Here is a 17,500-nt window from a genome sequence, read left to right as displayed (position 1 = left end):
TTCTCTCTTCTCACACACGGGCACAAACACAGACACAGATGGCCAGACAGGGCAACCCAAAATGAGTCCTTAGAGAAGTCCATGTACACACACACACACACGCACACACACACACACACACACACACACACACACACACACACACACACACACACACACACACACACACACACACACACACACACACACACACACACACACAGCTTCAGCAGCTTCAGCCACTAGTTGACCTTTTTTGAAGATCCAAACAAACATCCAACTCCCTCCCTCTAAAACGAGCTGGGCTGGCTGATGTGTACATGATCTCCGGATGAAGAATGGTCCCTGAAGGAAAGGAATTAAGGGCCTATAAACAGCCGAGTGGATCGCACACTGACTGACTGGCTTTTTTTTTCAGGAGAGAGAGAGAGAGAAGAGAGAGAGGGACGATACATGGGACAGACAGAGAGAGTGAGAGGGGGGAGATAAAATATATAGAGAGGGGGGAGATACAGGAGAGAGAGAGAGCGAGAGCGAGAAAGGGGAGACTCGGGAGAGAGCGAGAGAGAAGTGGGGGATAATGTGCAGTCTGTGGATTCCCGGTACCAGCCGCGGCGTAACCAATCAATGGCTGGGCTGTTGACCTTTCCCCCGGGAGGTAAGCGGAGCTCTGCGGGGGCTGTGATGAAGCTAGCCGGGCATGCTAGCAAGGTAGCGCGGCGACGGGGGGGAACGATAGGGTGAGAATGGCATCGGCGGGCGAGATGGGTGTATGAGTACAGCAGAGCCTAGAGGAGCCGGCTGCATCTATTCTGCTGAGGGACGGCATCCGGGCCCCGTGACGGCTGCATTAATCACCGGAGGAACCGTTCTATTTATAGTGCGTGTCTTATCCATCTATCTGGCTAATTGTCCCTGGCTGTACGCTCCCTTTCCCCGCCGACCATGAGAGAAGGGTGTGGGTGGGTGGGTAGGGGGGGGGGGGGGGGGGAGCGGCAAACTGGACGGAAATAGAAGAAAGGAGACTCCGTCTGTTCCTCGCATGCGACGCTTTCTCTTCTTCTTCTTTCCCACTCCTTTTGCCGTTGCTTTTCTTCCTGTCTGAGATTTTAATCTAACTCTTATCTTTTTTCAGTTCCCTTCCACAGAGTTCTTCTCACACAAGAACACTCATACTTGCATTAGCGTACAAAGTAACACACACACACACACACACACATACACATACACACAAGCACACAAGCAGACACGCACATGCTCACACAAGCACACACACAGGTGTTCATCACTAATTATAACAGGATATTATTAGTTCCAGTCCTGTGCAGGGCGATGGGGGGTGAGGTTGTGTAGCGTTCGCTCCCGGTTGGTTTGTTTTTAAGGCCGGCAGAACAAGGCCCCAGTGTGGGGGGCGTTGGTTTCACCTAGTCTGGGTAAGGGCCTTTTCCTTTCCTCACTGTGCCTAGTTAAGGGCCTTTTCTATCACAATGCGAGACTTTGTTCGCAACATGTACGTATGTGTGCATAATATATATATTTGCATCTATATATACGGTTATATATATATATATATATATATATATATATATAAAACGTTACTGCTGCAATGTGCACCACACAATGTACTTTGTTTTCCCTTTTAACATTCACACACACACACACACACACACACACACACACACACACACACACACACACACACACACACACACACACACCGACTCCTTTCCCCGTCTCGTGTATATAAAAGCTGTATCACATTGCACACCAAGTTTAATTGGCTTAGGGCTACACTATGTACAGCCGTCCACAATGACAAATCATTCTTTCAGGGTCCTACAGCCTGCCATGTCAAAGGACACAGGAGAGGGGGGGGGGGGGGGGGAGAGTTAATTATTCTTTGGCCAGCGATCAACTACCACCGAAGGCAAAGACTCTTTTTTTCCTTTTTATTATTGCCAGTTTGTTTATTTGCTCGCTTCCGCTGTGGTTGAGACGTTGCGCGGCTACTTTAGGCCTGGTAACCCCCCCACCCCCATTCCCCCTACACCCCTTCCTCCATACACCCCTCACAACCCCCTTTGCCCTCCCTGGTTCCCTGCTCCGTCCATAAGAGGGACAGGCCTGTGGTGGAAGCGAGTCAGAGTGGCTGGCTGTGAGTCGACGGCATTATGCCTTGAATCCCCGTAATGGTGGAGATCAACCGCTGTCTCCCAGCCCTGACTCACCCTGTGTGTGTGTGTGTGTGTGTGTGTGTGTGTGTGTGTGTGTGTGTGTGTGTGTGTGTGTGTGTGTGTGTGTGTGTGTGTGTGTGTGTGTGTGTGTGTGTGTGTGTGTGTGTGTTGGTGTGCATGTCAGGGTCCACAGCCCCTATGGCTGGGGACAGTTGTGTGCATAGCTTACGTTCCTAACCATAGTGTTTCTTTATTGCTGATATCCTTCGGCCCCCTCCTCATAACTCACCTCTGTATTTATGTCTCCTTCACGCATGACCAGACAGGGCCACACAAAATGAGTCCTTAGAGAGATCCACGCACACGCACACAGACACAAGGACACACAGACACACGGACACACACGCACACACACACACACACACACACACAGTAGGAAAAGTACTGCTGATGCGTCAACGGGGAACAGCTGTGGCTGCAGAACAGTAAGATATGGCAACAGCAGGTGAAAATGATGTCATTGTGATTTTGGGAGCAGATGGGGAATACAGGACCTGCACAGTAGTAACGGGATACACGTGAAGCATGTATTTAGCCCGTGAAGGTGTTCTTAACACATATGCCCTTTTGTTTGAGTGAACAACACTGCTTTATGAATGAAGGCGGTGTAAAGATTATAGTCGTGCCCGGGCCTTGTGAATTTATTTGTGCGGGACAAAAAGAGGGAAGACGAGAAGACGCTGTTATTGGAATGGTTGGGTTATGAACTCGGGGCCACCTGGCCAAAATAGGCCCCTCCAACGTCCTCCACCCATCACTCATCACAGCACAATGAAACGGGGTTGTTCCTTCAATGTGTTTTTTATTGTAGTAGCATGTTGGCAGTGTGTCCAAAGAATCAGACCGGCTTACCTATAAAGTTGTATTTTAATCTATAGTATTTAAATATTTGAATTGACATGAGTATACACAGTCCAACAAGGGATTTAATGTTTTACCCTTCTCGTGCACAACATGAATCCACTTCTGCGCTCATAAAATGTCTTGTTTCCAGCATCGTCGTACTTTAGTATATATTTTAGCGTTCAATATCAGTACCACATGTAGCCCACTATGTGTTTTTCCCCATATGTCTAAAACAGTAACATTGGTGAGCATCTGGAAAGATGGAGTTGTATAGTTTCCCATCGGTCAGAACATTACATTGTTTTTACAGCTGTGCGAGGCATTGCACAGAAAGCAGGACAGACATACCACTGGCGCTATGCACCTCTGTCACAGTGTTTGTCATGATCATGTTGATCCCCTCTTCCTGTCTCCCTTCACATTTTTGATTCTTCCGTGTCTCTTTCTCTGCCCCACATCCTCCTCTGTCTCGTCTCTGCCACCTCTCTGACCCCGTCTCCCAGACCTGGCGGATAACCTGCCCATGGACGACCTGATCTTCCATGAGCAGCTGCTGACCCCTCACCTGGCCCCGGCCGGCGTTGGGGGCTTCTCGTCGGCCTCCTCTCCTCCCTGGAGGTGGTCCCTGGCCCTGGTTCTTCTGCTGACGCTCTCTATCCTACTGATTGGCCACTACTGACGAGCGACTACATCCCCTTCGTAAACTCATTGACCAACGATGGAAAACTAATCGCCCACCTTCCTTCAAATGTCACGTTTCCGTTAATGACATTTTTTTTGTTGGATTTCATTTGGAATCTCAGTGTACAGTTAAATTAATCCTCAACGTTGGCATGAACTAAACTGCTCTTTCTCTTCAGCTCTCTCCCTCCCCTCAAGTATAACTTTCTCTCATTCACTCATTCCATTTTTGAAACTTAAACTTTGACGAATAACACACATTTTTTTCTTCCACAATAAGAGCTCACCGTGTAACTCTGTGGCACTGTGTAAATAAGAAACTCGTTACGGTCTCCCTCCTAGACTACTCCCACTGTGTTTCAGTCCCACTATAGCTTTTCCCCTCTGTGCCGTTACTGTACTTTAGTTTCAAGCTGACCTCATTTATTTTCTCAACAAGTGGTTGAGAGGCCTAGGCGGCCTCCTGTAAACGCCATGGACCTGGACGTTTGGACGGAGACGGAGAATGGAAAGTCCAAACTGGCACAACGGCAGCAGCAGAAGAAGAAGAAGAAGAAAGAGAGACAGACTCACTTTTACTTGAGGTATCACAGCGGTGTGTATCTACTGTACTGTTCGCTCAATGGGACGGACAATTCTATTATACTGAAGACTTTGTAGTAAAACGTACCTGAGTAGGTCCAGGACTTCAAGAGGCCTTCTTCTCGTCGAGCACATGCTGAGGTTAGATACAAAATGGACAAAGTGATGCGGTTTGGGCTGGTCTTAATGTTCGGGGGGAAGATAGTTGGATTGTATTGGAATAAGGCTTGGCTATGGCATCTAAACATTCACTGATTCTGAAAATGTTTCTTTTTAGAATAACCCCATTGCAGAATGACTGTTGTACACAGCAACCAGTGAGCACACGCAGAGACAAAAGAGTTTGCGAGAATTCAACTGAAGTAAAGGTTTTAAACATTTTCATGTTGAATATTATTGGCTGGCTTTTGAAATGTGTTTCTGATAAACATTGAGGCTAGGTATGATGATCCAGCTATTTCAACTTGTTTGAGTGTTGAAGCAGCCGTATTTACAAGCATTGCCCGGACTGACATATAGTGAAAGGCTTATTGACGATAAAGCTAACAAAGCTATTAAGCTAATTAGCCATTATCTATGACGCTATAGCTGTGCTATAGAAGTGTTTCCCTTCTCTTTGTTACATGTTTACAAATTATATCCCTTAAAAGGTATTGAAATATTTTCCTTGAAAATTTCAAGGTAGGAACAATACTTTTCAATTTCATGGTTATTCTTTGCAATGTGCAGCAGAATATGGGTGTTCTTGTAAATATGTGTGAAGTTGTAATAGATTTTAATAGTGCTCAAGCCTTCTTAATGTCAGGTGTTCATTATGTAATTGTTCATTGTACGACTCATTAAAAACCTGGAGTCAGAGTTTGTGCTTGGTGAATCAGTTATGTTTCTTTCTTTTTTAAATAAATAATTAAGGCCAAAAAAATGAAATAAAGATATCTTGCACATACGCTGAACTCCCATATATTTTCAATGAATCCATGTTGGAAAAAACTATTTTGTGAAGACCTAATTCTTTAACTTATTTCTTGAGTGATTGTTTAAAGGAGACATATTATACCACCAGGTGTGAGTTTGATTAGCTTTACAAGCCATTTCGAAAATCTGCCACATATGACATCACTAGTGGGCGTGTCCACCAGATTTTCGAAACAGCTTGTAAGGCTAATCACACTCACACCTGGTGGCATGATATGAGGAGCTCTTTTCCTAAACGCGATAAACTGCAAATTTAATAAAAATGAGTCTGTCATGCCATTTTGTTGTGTACTGAACCTATTCACTGCTCCATCAACGTTTAATGCAAAATCGCTATATTTACTTGTTTAAAATGTATCGCAAGATGCCGTTTTTTTCCAAACCACGACAAGCGCCAAACCTATTTTTAGCCTAAATGCGATATATCCTCTCGACCAATCAGAATTCGGTTAACGTTCCAGGCAATCGAACACGGCTGCGCTCTGAAGCCAGAAAGGTTTGTGGATCAGTCTTCAAAATGAGTTCAAACTATAATAACACGTTTGATGGCCAGGATGAGCCAGTGAGACCTACACCCGGGGGAAGGAAACGCAGACTGGACAAAGAAAACCACAAAAAACAACTACAAAAGAAGGTTTGTCACTCAGGTTGCGGGTTAACACCTACTGTTGGATGTCAACACACGGCTACTGCGACCTGTCGGTTAAATACAGTCTCTTGTGTTTATTTATTTATATTAATTTATAGCATGAGATGATGATATCGTTTGTTGTATTTTCTCTTGTTTTTAAAATAAAAATACATTAACCATCAATGGATTTACAGCTTCTTTTTTCAAATTGATGGATTTATAGCGTTTTGAAAAAATATATATATATATTTGAATTTATAATCAACAATGTTGTGGTTTGATTTAAAAATGTTCAGACTGAGTCAACAAACCATTTTAACAGGATAAATTGAATATTAACAAAATATGTGGGTCTAGGTAAAAAATGTAATTATCCTAAAAACTATTCAAATGGATTTATAGCGTTTTGGAAAAGAGCTCCTCATATGTCTCCTTTAAATCGAATTGAGGGACAGTAGGAGTTGGCTGACTATGCTAAGCGCTGACAAACAATCAACCACACTCAGACCTATGTTTTAATCAAATGTTGATTGGAAACTGTATTATTTTAAAAAATGGACACAATGATTGATTATAGGGCTTGAGCTCTATTTAAAAGATGTGCTTCTTTGTATAAAAATAGTTTTTCTACAAAATAAGTTCCAGAATATTATACTGAAATCCTGAAATCAAAGAATTTATTTTAGTCACGGCCCCATTTTATTTCTGTTGATTGTTAGCATCCACAGAAACCTCTGAATCTTAAGAGGGGTCACATTCTATAGGGCAGTGCTTCCTAACCTATTTTGGCCTGTGACCCTACTTCTGGATCTGATGTCCCCAATGTTAGCTAGTCCAACTCACACTTCTGTGCATCTGCTTCCATACAAATTATTAATAAGAAAATTAACCCATTCAACATCTGCCGGTAACATCAAGAGCCAGTGAACGCAATCATATCGTTCTCCTCCAAACTCAGCTTTGAGTAGTAGTTTGATCATGGTTGTAATTTGTGCAATATTTTTGTATATACAGGAGGTTTATAAGGCCTTTTAAAACAAATAATAAAAGGTTTGCTAAAAAGACTTCAATATCGATAGCTTATTTCATTTTCTCCTGCTATGCATATCAGGGGTCCCCAAGTGGGGTCCCGACCCACAGGTTTGGAACCACTGCTATAGGGGGTTGGTCTTTAGGGCAACTGCTGACTGAAGTACGTGTGTGTGTGTGTGTGTGTGTGTGTGTGTGTGTGTGTGTGTGTGTGTGTGTGTGTGTGTGTGTGTGTGTGTGTGTGTGTGTGTGTGTGTGTGTGTGTGTGTGTGTGTGTGTGTGTGTTTGTGGTTGTGTGGTTGTGTTTGTATATTGGGTGGGTGTGTGTTCGGGTGCGGTTGCGGGTGGGTGTTCTCATACATTGAAGAATATACAGATGAACTGTGGGCAAGTTTATTAACTCATTTTTGGTTAATATCAGTTCCTTAAACTCAGAAACCCAGTAACATTTAGGGGAAATTATGTGTAACACACAAGTTACATCTCAATAATAATCAACAGAGCTTAAATATATATATATGCAAATATGAATTGATTTAAAAGAATACAATTGAATTTAGTTGAAATTGAAAAAGAAATGTTTATTGATCCACAATCAGCTCTCTCGTACACAGTCGAGTGCTGTTCTTCCAGAGGTCAAGATTTCAAATTCCATATCCTTTTTTTGACATACTAGCATGCATTCACACAGCATACAACACAAACAATTCACAGCATTCAATAAAAACAGGCAAAGAAAATCATTGCTTGATGGTTATTCTGATCAACAACTCATAATCTGAGAACCCTTAATTCTTTGCAAGGCATCAGATAAGGCTGTTGCCTTGTTTGCCCAGAAAAAAAAACGGTTGCATCTGACAGATCTAAATTAGAATTTGAAAGGCAGTTTTACCATGGTAACTGTGCACAGCAGCACGATGAAAGTCAGAGAAACTTTACTCTTTTTGTGTGTTTTTTTTAAGTTTGAAGTAGATTCCTACCTGACAAAGCTATTCTGTTCTGCTATGAAGTCAGTTGTGAATCATCCTCTTGACATGGCTTGCTTTTTGTCTCTTCTGTCTCTTCAGGTTCTTTCAGCCTCCAAACCCAGAGCCTATATGTGAAATAGAGGAGAGTATTTTGTTGTATTGGTTTGGCCTTGGATTGTGCTCTAGCATTTATAATTACCATAAAGGTAGCCATACCACTAGACAGGGATGAGTTTTCCAAAGCACTTCCCTGCTGCTTAATGGAGTTAACATTCAAACCCAGGTGATTTTGCACCTCCCTTCACATGAACCAGGTGACAGACAGGTCCTCCACAGCCCACAGCATTAATGAGATTCATTAGTGCTAATTGCATATTTTGAAACCCTGTGTGAAGTTTTTTTTTTTTTTTTTGACCCCCATCTAACAAAAAGCAATCAATCATAGCATGTCTATCCCCGAAAGAAACTCCAAACCCAAACTTCTTCTTCGGCCATATCTTCTGCTGTAACTTTTCACACCCACTCAAGCAGACAACTGATAAGACGCCATCCAACCGAGCCTTTCTATCCGGCACTGAATTGCACCTTTTAAGATGGTAAAGAATGAGATGAGCAAACAGTGAGTATGGAGGGAGAAGCCAGGCAGCTGAGACAGAGCTATGGGTAATACTCTGCATGCTAATGCCATGCAGGAGAAAGGGCAAACAGGCCCATTGAGATGCGGAGCTCTTGTGTTTTCTTAGGGTAATATTGGGGCAACGTTGAAACAGCACACATTATGGGAGTAAAAGGTCAATTTGATGTTGGTCAGCAGGAGCCGCGGGGGTAATTGACTTTCTGGAATGGGCCAGTCTCCCTGGGTGGCTGACAATGAATATTTTTTCTGGTCCTCAGGGACTCACACCCAGGGATGGGTGTTGTGACCACATAAATCAATCATAAACCATCGAAATTCCAACGCGATTCATAACACGGGAAAACGTTTTAAAAGCAAAACCCTTCTTTTTCATCGCAAAGTTGGATGCTGAAATTCCCTCATCAGAAAAAAACGAAGAAAGGAAAAAAAGCCTTGAAACTTGTCATGTTGTCCAGCGCTCATTCACGTTTAATTACCATGGCAGTGGACCGTTTTCATACCTTTTGTTGGCCCATTGAGAAGAGAACCAGGCCCACGCTCTCCCATGCTCATAGCCCAGGCCTCCTCCTCCTCTACCCCCCCTCCCCCCACCCCAACACACCCCACCACAGCAACCCCTGCAGCCACCACAGTCACAGGGACTGAATGGAGCAGCCTTTGGAATGTGGACACAATAGATGGAATGTCATTTTGCTGAGTGCTACCCCAGCCCCCCCCCCCCCCCCCCCCCACAACCAAAGCAATGCACACATGCACGGGCAGACACACAGAGATATACAAGCGCATTGCGTGTGCACACCGCATGCACAGAGACACACGCATGCGCCAACATGTGGCAGTGCGTACTAATGAGCGTCACCGCATGTGCACCAACCACACACCCAGACATACATGATTGTGAGCGTGCACAAGCCCACGTGCACACACCCATGCCCACTGCCTCACAACAAGCCCAGACATGTTTCAATGCACAGGGATCACGAAGACCATTTTTCATCAATGGTCTTGATTGGGTTGAGTTTATGAACCAGATTATATATTAAATACAGATAAAAGTGCAATGTATCAAACCAATGGGATAAGGTGTAATGAGGTGGTTCATGTCTTTCATGGATCCCGCTGGTAAGGCCACCGTCACAGCTTGGGTTTACCCAGTCCTGTGCCCTTATGTTCCTGGGATGGCCCACCGGCACTTGGGATACTGATATTTACTTGGTACACCCTGCTCTTATCATCGGCCCCACTCGGACGGCTTTAAAGTATGTATATTACCCCCTTTGACACTTGCCTGGTTAAATCCTTATTCAGGCAAAAACAAACGTGACCTCCATGTAGGGTTAATTAGTTAATATCATTATTATAACACGGGATATAAATGATAGGCAGATAAACATAACACTGCAAGCGGATAAGCAATTTTTATTGATGAGTACTTAACAGATTATAATGTTGGTCAACAAGGCAAAGCTTATATAGAGTAGAAATCCAGCAAGCGGATAAAAAGCAATATTCTTCCGTGATATATTTTCAGAACACAGTTTTCTTGACTAACGGCCTGAAAGAATATTTACATTTGATTGTCTCTATTCCATGCAATGTATTCATGTCTTTCAAGGATGTGGTCTTTGTCGTGTTCTCTATGTCCCTGTGACATCTTGGTATGAGGAAGAATCCCATCAGTCAACGCATCAGGCTTTATAGAAGAGATATCCTTTCTAAAAAATACTAGGAAAAAATATCCTTTTTCTAAAATAAACCTAATGGATCCCAATGAAACCGATCTGTCCATTAGGTAGACTTATTTACCCTTGTATGTTTAATCTTTTGTAAATGTGAACTTCCCAGATGATTTGTTCATACCGGGATGTGTTTAAAGAGTTACCGTCCTAAATGAACCCTGAATGAATCCCTGTGGAACGGATGTGTTCATAAGATAAGTCATATTTTCCCCTTGCATAGTCCATATTAATTATAAGACCCAAGTTACTGTATGAAAGTTAACTTGGCCCATAATTAAGATTGTTTTCTTATTACCTCCTAGTGATTCTTTCAGAAAGAGGGTATTTATTCTTTATCTGGCATGGGGAAGTATACATGGGCTTTGTACATTACGCATGAACTTCTATCAAATATTTGATCACAAACATCTCACCGAAACGGCAGACATTGAAAGGGAAACATCTTGCATGCTTAACGTTCATACGGGATACATTCTTGAACTGATAGTGACGAGGTGTCTACCCTTCCGCATGTTGTGGTGGAAAGCCAAGGAGAGGGTGATGGCCTCCAGTTCCATTAATGCAGACGGGCCTGGTTGCAACAGGGCCAAGGCTCAACATGTCTGACTAAAGTGAATATATAAAAAGTTATGAATTCTCTCTCCCTCGCTTTCTGTATTTATGGATATTTATAGATATACAACAGTACATCATCTAGAATCTTTTCTAAACTTTTTGTGACCTTTATGTATTAATTCTTCTTTCATCCTGATCCAACCGCTACTTAAATGACACAAAACATAAACATTAACTCCCTTGAAAAGAGTGAGGGTATAACATAGCCTTTGATTTTGAGTGTTTTAGAAATTCCCTAAATGGCTTCATGAAAGATATATGATCCATTGATAATAAATAAAATACATGTTGGAAAATAGTTCCATGAAGTATAACACAATTCCCCTTTTAAATCCAGTCCTGATTTTACAGCACCCATGCACTTGCATTAGAAAGACAGAGACCTGTCGAGGTCCAAATTTGAGCCGCCTGCTCCATGCTCCACCCCTGGAATTTTAAGTTGCCAAGTCTTTGTCCCCGGAACTCTCAGTGCTGGCTATCCACCGGGATTTTGCTACACTCGCATCTGGATTTCAGTACGCAGGGAATACAGTTCAGTGTGCCGTCTGAAAAGAAAACGTGAAAACCGAAGATTTAAGAAAAGAAAAAAAAACTTTTAAAGCAACTTTTTATCGGTACTGCTTCGGGGGTTCATCAAGATCCACAACCGTACGAGCGTAGTACTTTCAACTTGTCTGTATATCATTTTTCCCCAACTAATGTTGTGTTTTCCTTTTTTTTTATCGTAACGAGTCTGGAACTCTTTACTAACGTTCAAGGATAACCTTTTTATAAACGAACAACTCTCCAAACGTGCGTATGTTTCTCCCCGACCTCTTGCAGCGCTTCCAAAGTGACCCGAGAAGAACCGTGTCCATGAAGTATCCTCGCTAACTCCGAGCCACTGCAGGGAATGATCGTGTTTGCGTGAGGAAACTCAACAACGTGGGAGTTTGTTGAAACGCCGTGCTAGTGAATAAGCGACACGAAGCATAGCTGTTTTATTTTTTCCTCTCCTTCTACCCTGCTCGTTCCCCCCACCATGAAGAAGATGTTGGTGTTCTCCGCGTTGTACGCGTTAGTCGTGCTTTTTGTTTCCATCGCCGCGGAGCCAAAGACGAAAAACTGCAATGACGTTCGGGCTGCTTACAGCTCCAAGGGCTTCAACAGCAACGATGTTCCCAACAAAGGGGTGCAAGGTGAGTGTGGACGATCACCAGCTATACCCTGATCAATTGCACTTACCTTGACGTTTCTTTCCCCCCATTCACTTTTTGCCACTGTCAATTTGGTTAAAGTATTATTGGTGTTTCTGTGAGGGGCCTTGTGGTTAAGTTAAACATAGAACATGATTCTATATTTATTTCTCCTCGTTTAAGCTGCTGATGTTGGACTATCGCCCGGGTCGATTTGCATTGATTGTTCAGTTTAAATGTCAAACCAAAAGGAGTTATTGTAGGAAGTCTTCAGACAATTAAAAACAAAACGAGCTAGTATAAATATACAAAAGTATCTCCCTCACACAATTCACTTCGGCAATGTTTAGATCACCGTTTCCGCACTGGTTGGTTTTGCACATGAAGTATCGGCTACCTGCAGTGATTTTGTAAGCATTCCTGTGTAAACAAGAAACACGCACACAACAGTGTGTTTTCTGTCTGTTCAACGTCTGCTCAGGGCCCTGCTCTCTGTGGCCAACTCTTGAGGACATGGTGCTGGGTGTTTAGCCATAAATGGTCTACCACACATTTCTGAACTATCGAGGCTATTTGTTTAATGTGATAGTAGGGTGGGTGAGAGATAAGAAGGCAAATCCATTTAGTTGATAATCAGTTAAACTCAGTAATGGAAACTTGGAAGGGGGGCTTTTTCAGTGAAGCCAAGGGGGAGGAGAAGGGGGATGGGGTTGGAAATTTCACTGTGCAATGCATACTTTACATCGCCTTTCCTTTTTCATTTTGGTGTGTCAGTTGAAAATAATTTAATACTTGGATAAGATAATGCCTACTAAATACCAGTCTGCTTATTTTACTAACGTGGTTCAGTGTTATCTGCCCCCGTAAAACGTTGTAATTTTGAGATACTTCTGCAGTCAAATCATTTTTGATAAGATAAAGAGCTCACCCATCTCAGATCATGCTGTCGTTTTTTGTGTAGACTTACTCACTTGCATTAGATTTGAAATGTCATTTTAGCCGTTTTCATTTCTATTGGTTTCAAAATATTATAAAATGGGCCAGATAAGGCCTTAAAGTCATGAACGATACAAGATGTTTTGGTATAAATCATCTTTAAAAAAAAAAATCGTTCAGGCTTGGTTACTGTAGTCGTGTTTTCAGAGTGATGTGTGATGTAAGTCACACCACCAGCCCCTCTAAAGTTGCGTGAATGTCTAAATGTTTAATTCCACTTAAAGCATGAACATTCAGACTTATCTTTTTAGTTTGCAATGCATAGTAGATTCGTAAAGTCTTTTCCTCGGTTGTGCCACATAGGCTCATTAAAATGTAAGTCGGGAGGTAACTGTCAGAATGGCTGAGGACTTATTCCTGCATTTCACACAAGCCTATCACTTCTTTGTCTCCTGTCTGTATTGTCATTGTGATGCTAAGCGTTGTTGAGAGCACCCCAACATGTTGTATTTAATTGTGGCACATTTCTGGGGGTCTGAATGAGATCCCTGAATGAGATCAGGTTTGTTGTGTGTGGGGTTTGTGTTGCTGTGCACACACGTGTGTCTGTCCCCGCTATGGATTGCTGGTGTATTCTTCTCCTTGGACCGGGTCGACCTCAAGCAGCAGCTCTCTGTCAATAGAGACCGAGATAATAGATCCATAGAAGGCCAGACAAGGTCTGCCGTCATCAAAGGCAAAACGAGACAAGCAAGAGATGGAAAGGCCTTTCACTGTGGGGAAACAATATTTCATTTTAGTCGGGGGAGAATCTTTGCTCTACTTCTTTGCTGGCTCTTTTTTCCCCACCAGATTATCTGGTGACAGTTTTATTTGCATTGGAATTTTGGGATGTTACAGCGCATATCTGCACCCAGTGTTTCATATCCACATTATCTGTCAAAAAATGTGTTCATTTTCTTTGCAACCCCTCTTAACACGTTTCTTGTTTTCCGCTGGGACCATAAATCAGAAGGGTGGATTATTGGCAAGGCAGCGATCCAAACAGGCATCTCATCCCACAAACATCTTTTTATTATGATTGGATGCTTGGAGTTAAATGTTACCATTTAGAATCAGATTAAAGCAAACCCATTTTAATGCAATCAAATTGTAATGAAAAACTTCAGTCCCGCAGCACAGCCGATATTAAGTTCTGTGAAAGAACAACAGAGACATTTGCGATCCCATGGTTCCAATCTGTTGCCTCATCAGTTCAAAACCTGCCTTTTAAATATTTCAGTCGGACGAGAATTTTCTCTTGGGTCTATTGTTCATCACATAGCCTTCATATTAACAGATGGATATTGTTGCAATGTATTAATAATAATCTCAATTCTACACAGCTACGTAAGCAGGTGGCAGATCTTATTTTTATTTGGTATATCGGTCTCCGGCTTTGATGTGATGCCGCGGTACAGTAATCAACCAGTTCAATAAGTTGGTGCAGAGTGGTGAAGCGGGACAAGTGCTCTTCAGAAGAACCAGGGAGCAGCGGTTAACACTGACCAGATTTATATCAGCCATGTCAACAGCTCCTCATTCCAGGGCCTGTCCCGGCAGTGTATGCGCTCCTCTTCTCGCCTCTTTCCGAAACTCATCAAGCACAAGATGTTTTGGTTATACCCCGGCCCGTCTAGGTTGATGTCATGCCGCAGGTATGGGACAATGGCAAAAATCAAAGTAACAAAAAAAAAAAGGAAGGCGCTTCAGATTTCAGCTTGAGAAACAACCTTTTTATAATCAGTTCACTGCGTTATGGCTGAAACTCAAAGCATCCATGACCTCAGTATTTTGGCCTCCCTGTAAGCTCTGAACATCTCCCAGTACAGAACTTGGCTCTCCCTGAGCCCTGCAGCTGTGTGGGCCTTTCATATTTAAAGTTTGGTAAATGATGGGTTACGCTATTGCAGTGACACTCGGCCGATAAGATAAAGCTGAAGGGACACAGAGGCAATCAGGCCAAGCTGGAGAGACAATATTTGAGTGCACTCCTCAGGTCCACTTGATACAGGACCACGGTGTTATCAGTTGTAATTATTAACTAATAAACCATTGGCCAGTTTATTAACTTTCCTTTCAAGGTCAGTGTCGTAAACCCTTGAAGAGCATTCACTGTTGGATGTGATTGTGTACTACTTATCGCAAACTCTGCATGTTTTATCTGGTTGGCTAACGTTTATCACAGTTATCGCACTATATATCTTTGTTATTCATAGTAACTACTAAAGATATGTGAATGTTAAATGCCAATTTCTTAGGCAAGCGGTACAAAAGTTATAATGATACACTTATTTTTTGTCTAATGCTGGCCCTTCCTAAAGTAACATGTGTTTTTCACTAAAGTAAGTTGGAACTTACTGTATTTGCTGCTGCTGTTTTTCTTTAGTTGATTGGCCATGGTCAGTCGCATGGCCACCATGACTGACACTAAATACAAGAAGGTGGTAAGAAATGCGTTATGCACAACTGTTATACTGTAACCACAATTCTCTACTACTCTGCTCCTACAGTGCAATGCTCACCATATGGCTGCCTTCACCTGTTGGCACTAGCCTAAACAACTTTCAGGGGGTATAGCAGATAAAGCCTACAAATAGGCCATATGTAATTAGTCTGCATAACTTAAAGGCCCGTACCACCGAGGTTCATAAGTTACTGTTCTAACATGCCACTATTCTTTAACAAAGCCAACTCTACACACTTGTACGGCTTTTCCGTTTCAGTAGCAGCTGCAATCTTACCTTAAGAATCTCTCCTACAAATAAGTGGAGGGACATCGTCGCTCCCGTCCTACAAACACCTCCCCACTAATTCGGGAGCTATGTAATCCACCAAGTGTTTATTTCACGTACAGTATTTAATGTCTGTCCGTGATCCTCTGTATGCTGTTATAACGACATTGCTCGAGCAACGCGTGGCGCCCTTTGTTTCAACTGCAGTCAGGGCTCAGGGCTAATTGAGTGGAGCTATCATGAGGGTAAGGTCTTGTGAATCCGGGGGGATGCTAGCAGCTAGCTGGGGCTTAGGGCCGCTGGCGACTAGCGTCCGTTCCACGCGGTGGGGGGAGCGAGCGAGCGAGCGCACGTGCCTGCCAGTGCTTGTGTTTGCTCCACCGCCTTATCAGCTCTTCCTGTAAGATGCAGGGCGGGCGATTCAGTGTGCAGGGGGTCCCGGTCGGCATCCTGTGAGTGAGGAACAGCTGCCCTATCACCCCCACCCGCCCCCTGTGTTAAAACAAATAGCCTTATCAGAGCCTTCATGGGAAAACCAGCAATGTGAGTGTAGTGCAGCACTGGGACCTGCCACTACATTTACATTCCTACTGTACCTTTGGACTTAGGGTGGACTTGATTCAAACTCTTTTCCAGTTTTGCTAGATCTATTGTTGCATTTTAAGCAGGCATACAATGTTACATTTAGGGCTTGGAATGTGTCTTTGCTCCCATATACTTGAAAGCATTTTGTGTGTGTGTGTGTGTGTGTGTGTGTGTGTGTGTGTGTGTGTGTGTGTGTGTGTGTGTGTGTGTGTGTGTGTGTGTGTGTGTGTGTGTGTGTGTGTGTGTGTGTGTGTGTGTGTGTGTGTGTGTGTGTGTGTGTGTGTCCGCAAGGCCATGTCACTGCATCTTTTGCGCCGTAGACCCCCCCACCCCACCCCACCCACCAATGGCTGAGTGAGCGACAGATCAGTGGGGGGTGGATGTTGTGTGTGGGAACAATTGAGCACCCCCTCTTGAGGCCAGTCTGCCCCCCACCCCCCCTCCCCTCCTCATGACATTCCACACCGGACCACCTAGACCCACACACAGGGAGCCCTGTAGCTGGGAACACGGGGCAACAAAGAGCGGGATGGAGCGGCCCACAGAGGCCTATGGAGAAGGAGAAGGGGATTTGACGGCTGGCAGAAAAAAGAAGCGCAAAGGGGTTTCTCAGAGGAAGGAGAACCCCCGCCCCCTTAAATGGCAGGAGAAATGATCTGTGTGTGTGTGTGTGTGTGTGTGTGTGTGTGTGTGTGTGTGTGTGTGTGTGTGTGTGTGTGTGTGTGTGTGTGTGTGTGTGTGTGTGTGTGTGTGTGTGTGTGTGTGTGTGTGTGTGTGTGTCCCCCCTCAGTGCTTGGGGCTAGACACATGGCACGGTGACATGTCTGGAGTCAGTGTCATGCTGGCGTGCCCATAGCTCCTCTCGCTCACCCCTCGCTCCCAGCCAACGCCAAATGTCGGCCTATTATAGTTTACCGTACGTCATGTTTCACAAACACACACATCCGCACGCCCACACACACCATTTCTACCCACAGTAGCATTTAGCATGTACATTTTTAGCTCTGGGGCGTCTACCGGCCTGGCTGTTTGTGTCTGCGTGTGTGACTGTGTTATGAATATCTGTTGGCCGCTGCATGCGTCTGCTCCTGGATAACTGTGACACTTCTGGGTT

At 43.7% G+C, this 17,500-nt stretch overlaps 1 protein-coding gene and 1 long non-coding RNA gene across 2 annotated transcripts in view; both read left to right on the top strand.

The window, feature by feature from the left end:
* Nucleotides 1–2,207: 2,207 nt before the first annotated feature.
* On the top strand, nt 2,208–6,990 carry LOC132466431 (uncharacterized). Its single transcript, XR_009527855.1, has 2 exons — nt 2,208–5,502; nt 6,344–6,990. It is a non-coding gene; the product is annotated as an uncharacterized LOC132466431 (long non-coding RNA).
* A 4,368-nt stretch (nt 6,991–11,358) lies between these two features.
* Nucleotides 11,359–17,500, top strand: part of gpc4 (glypican 4) — a 31,347-nt gene continuing 25,205 nt past the window's right edge. Inside the window, exon 1 of the mRNA XM_060063576.1 lies at nt 11,359–12,094. Coding sequence (XP_059919559.1) covers nt 11,938–12,094 — 157 coding nt within the window. The 5' untranslated portion in view covers nt 11,359–11,937. The remainder of the gene's footprint in view (nt 12,095–17,500) is intronic.

The sequence above is a fragment of the Gadus macrocephalus genome, chromosome 10 (assembly GCF_031168955.1).
Source record: "Gadus macrocephalus chromosome 10, ASM3116895v1".
Lineage (NCBI taxonomy): Eukaryota > Metazoa > Chordata > Actinopteri > Gadiformes > Gadidae > Gadus > Gadus macrocephalus.
This window is presented reverse-complemented; position numbering and strand designations above follow the sequence as displayed.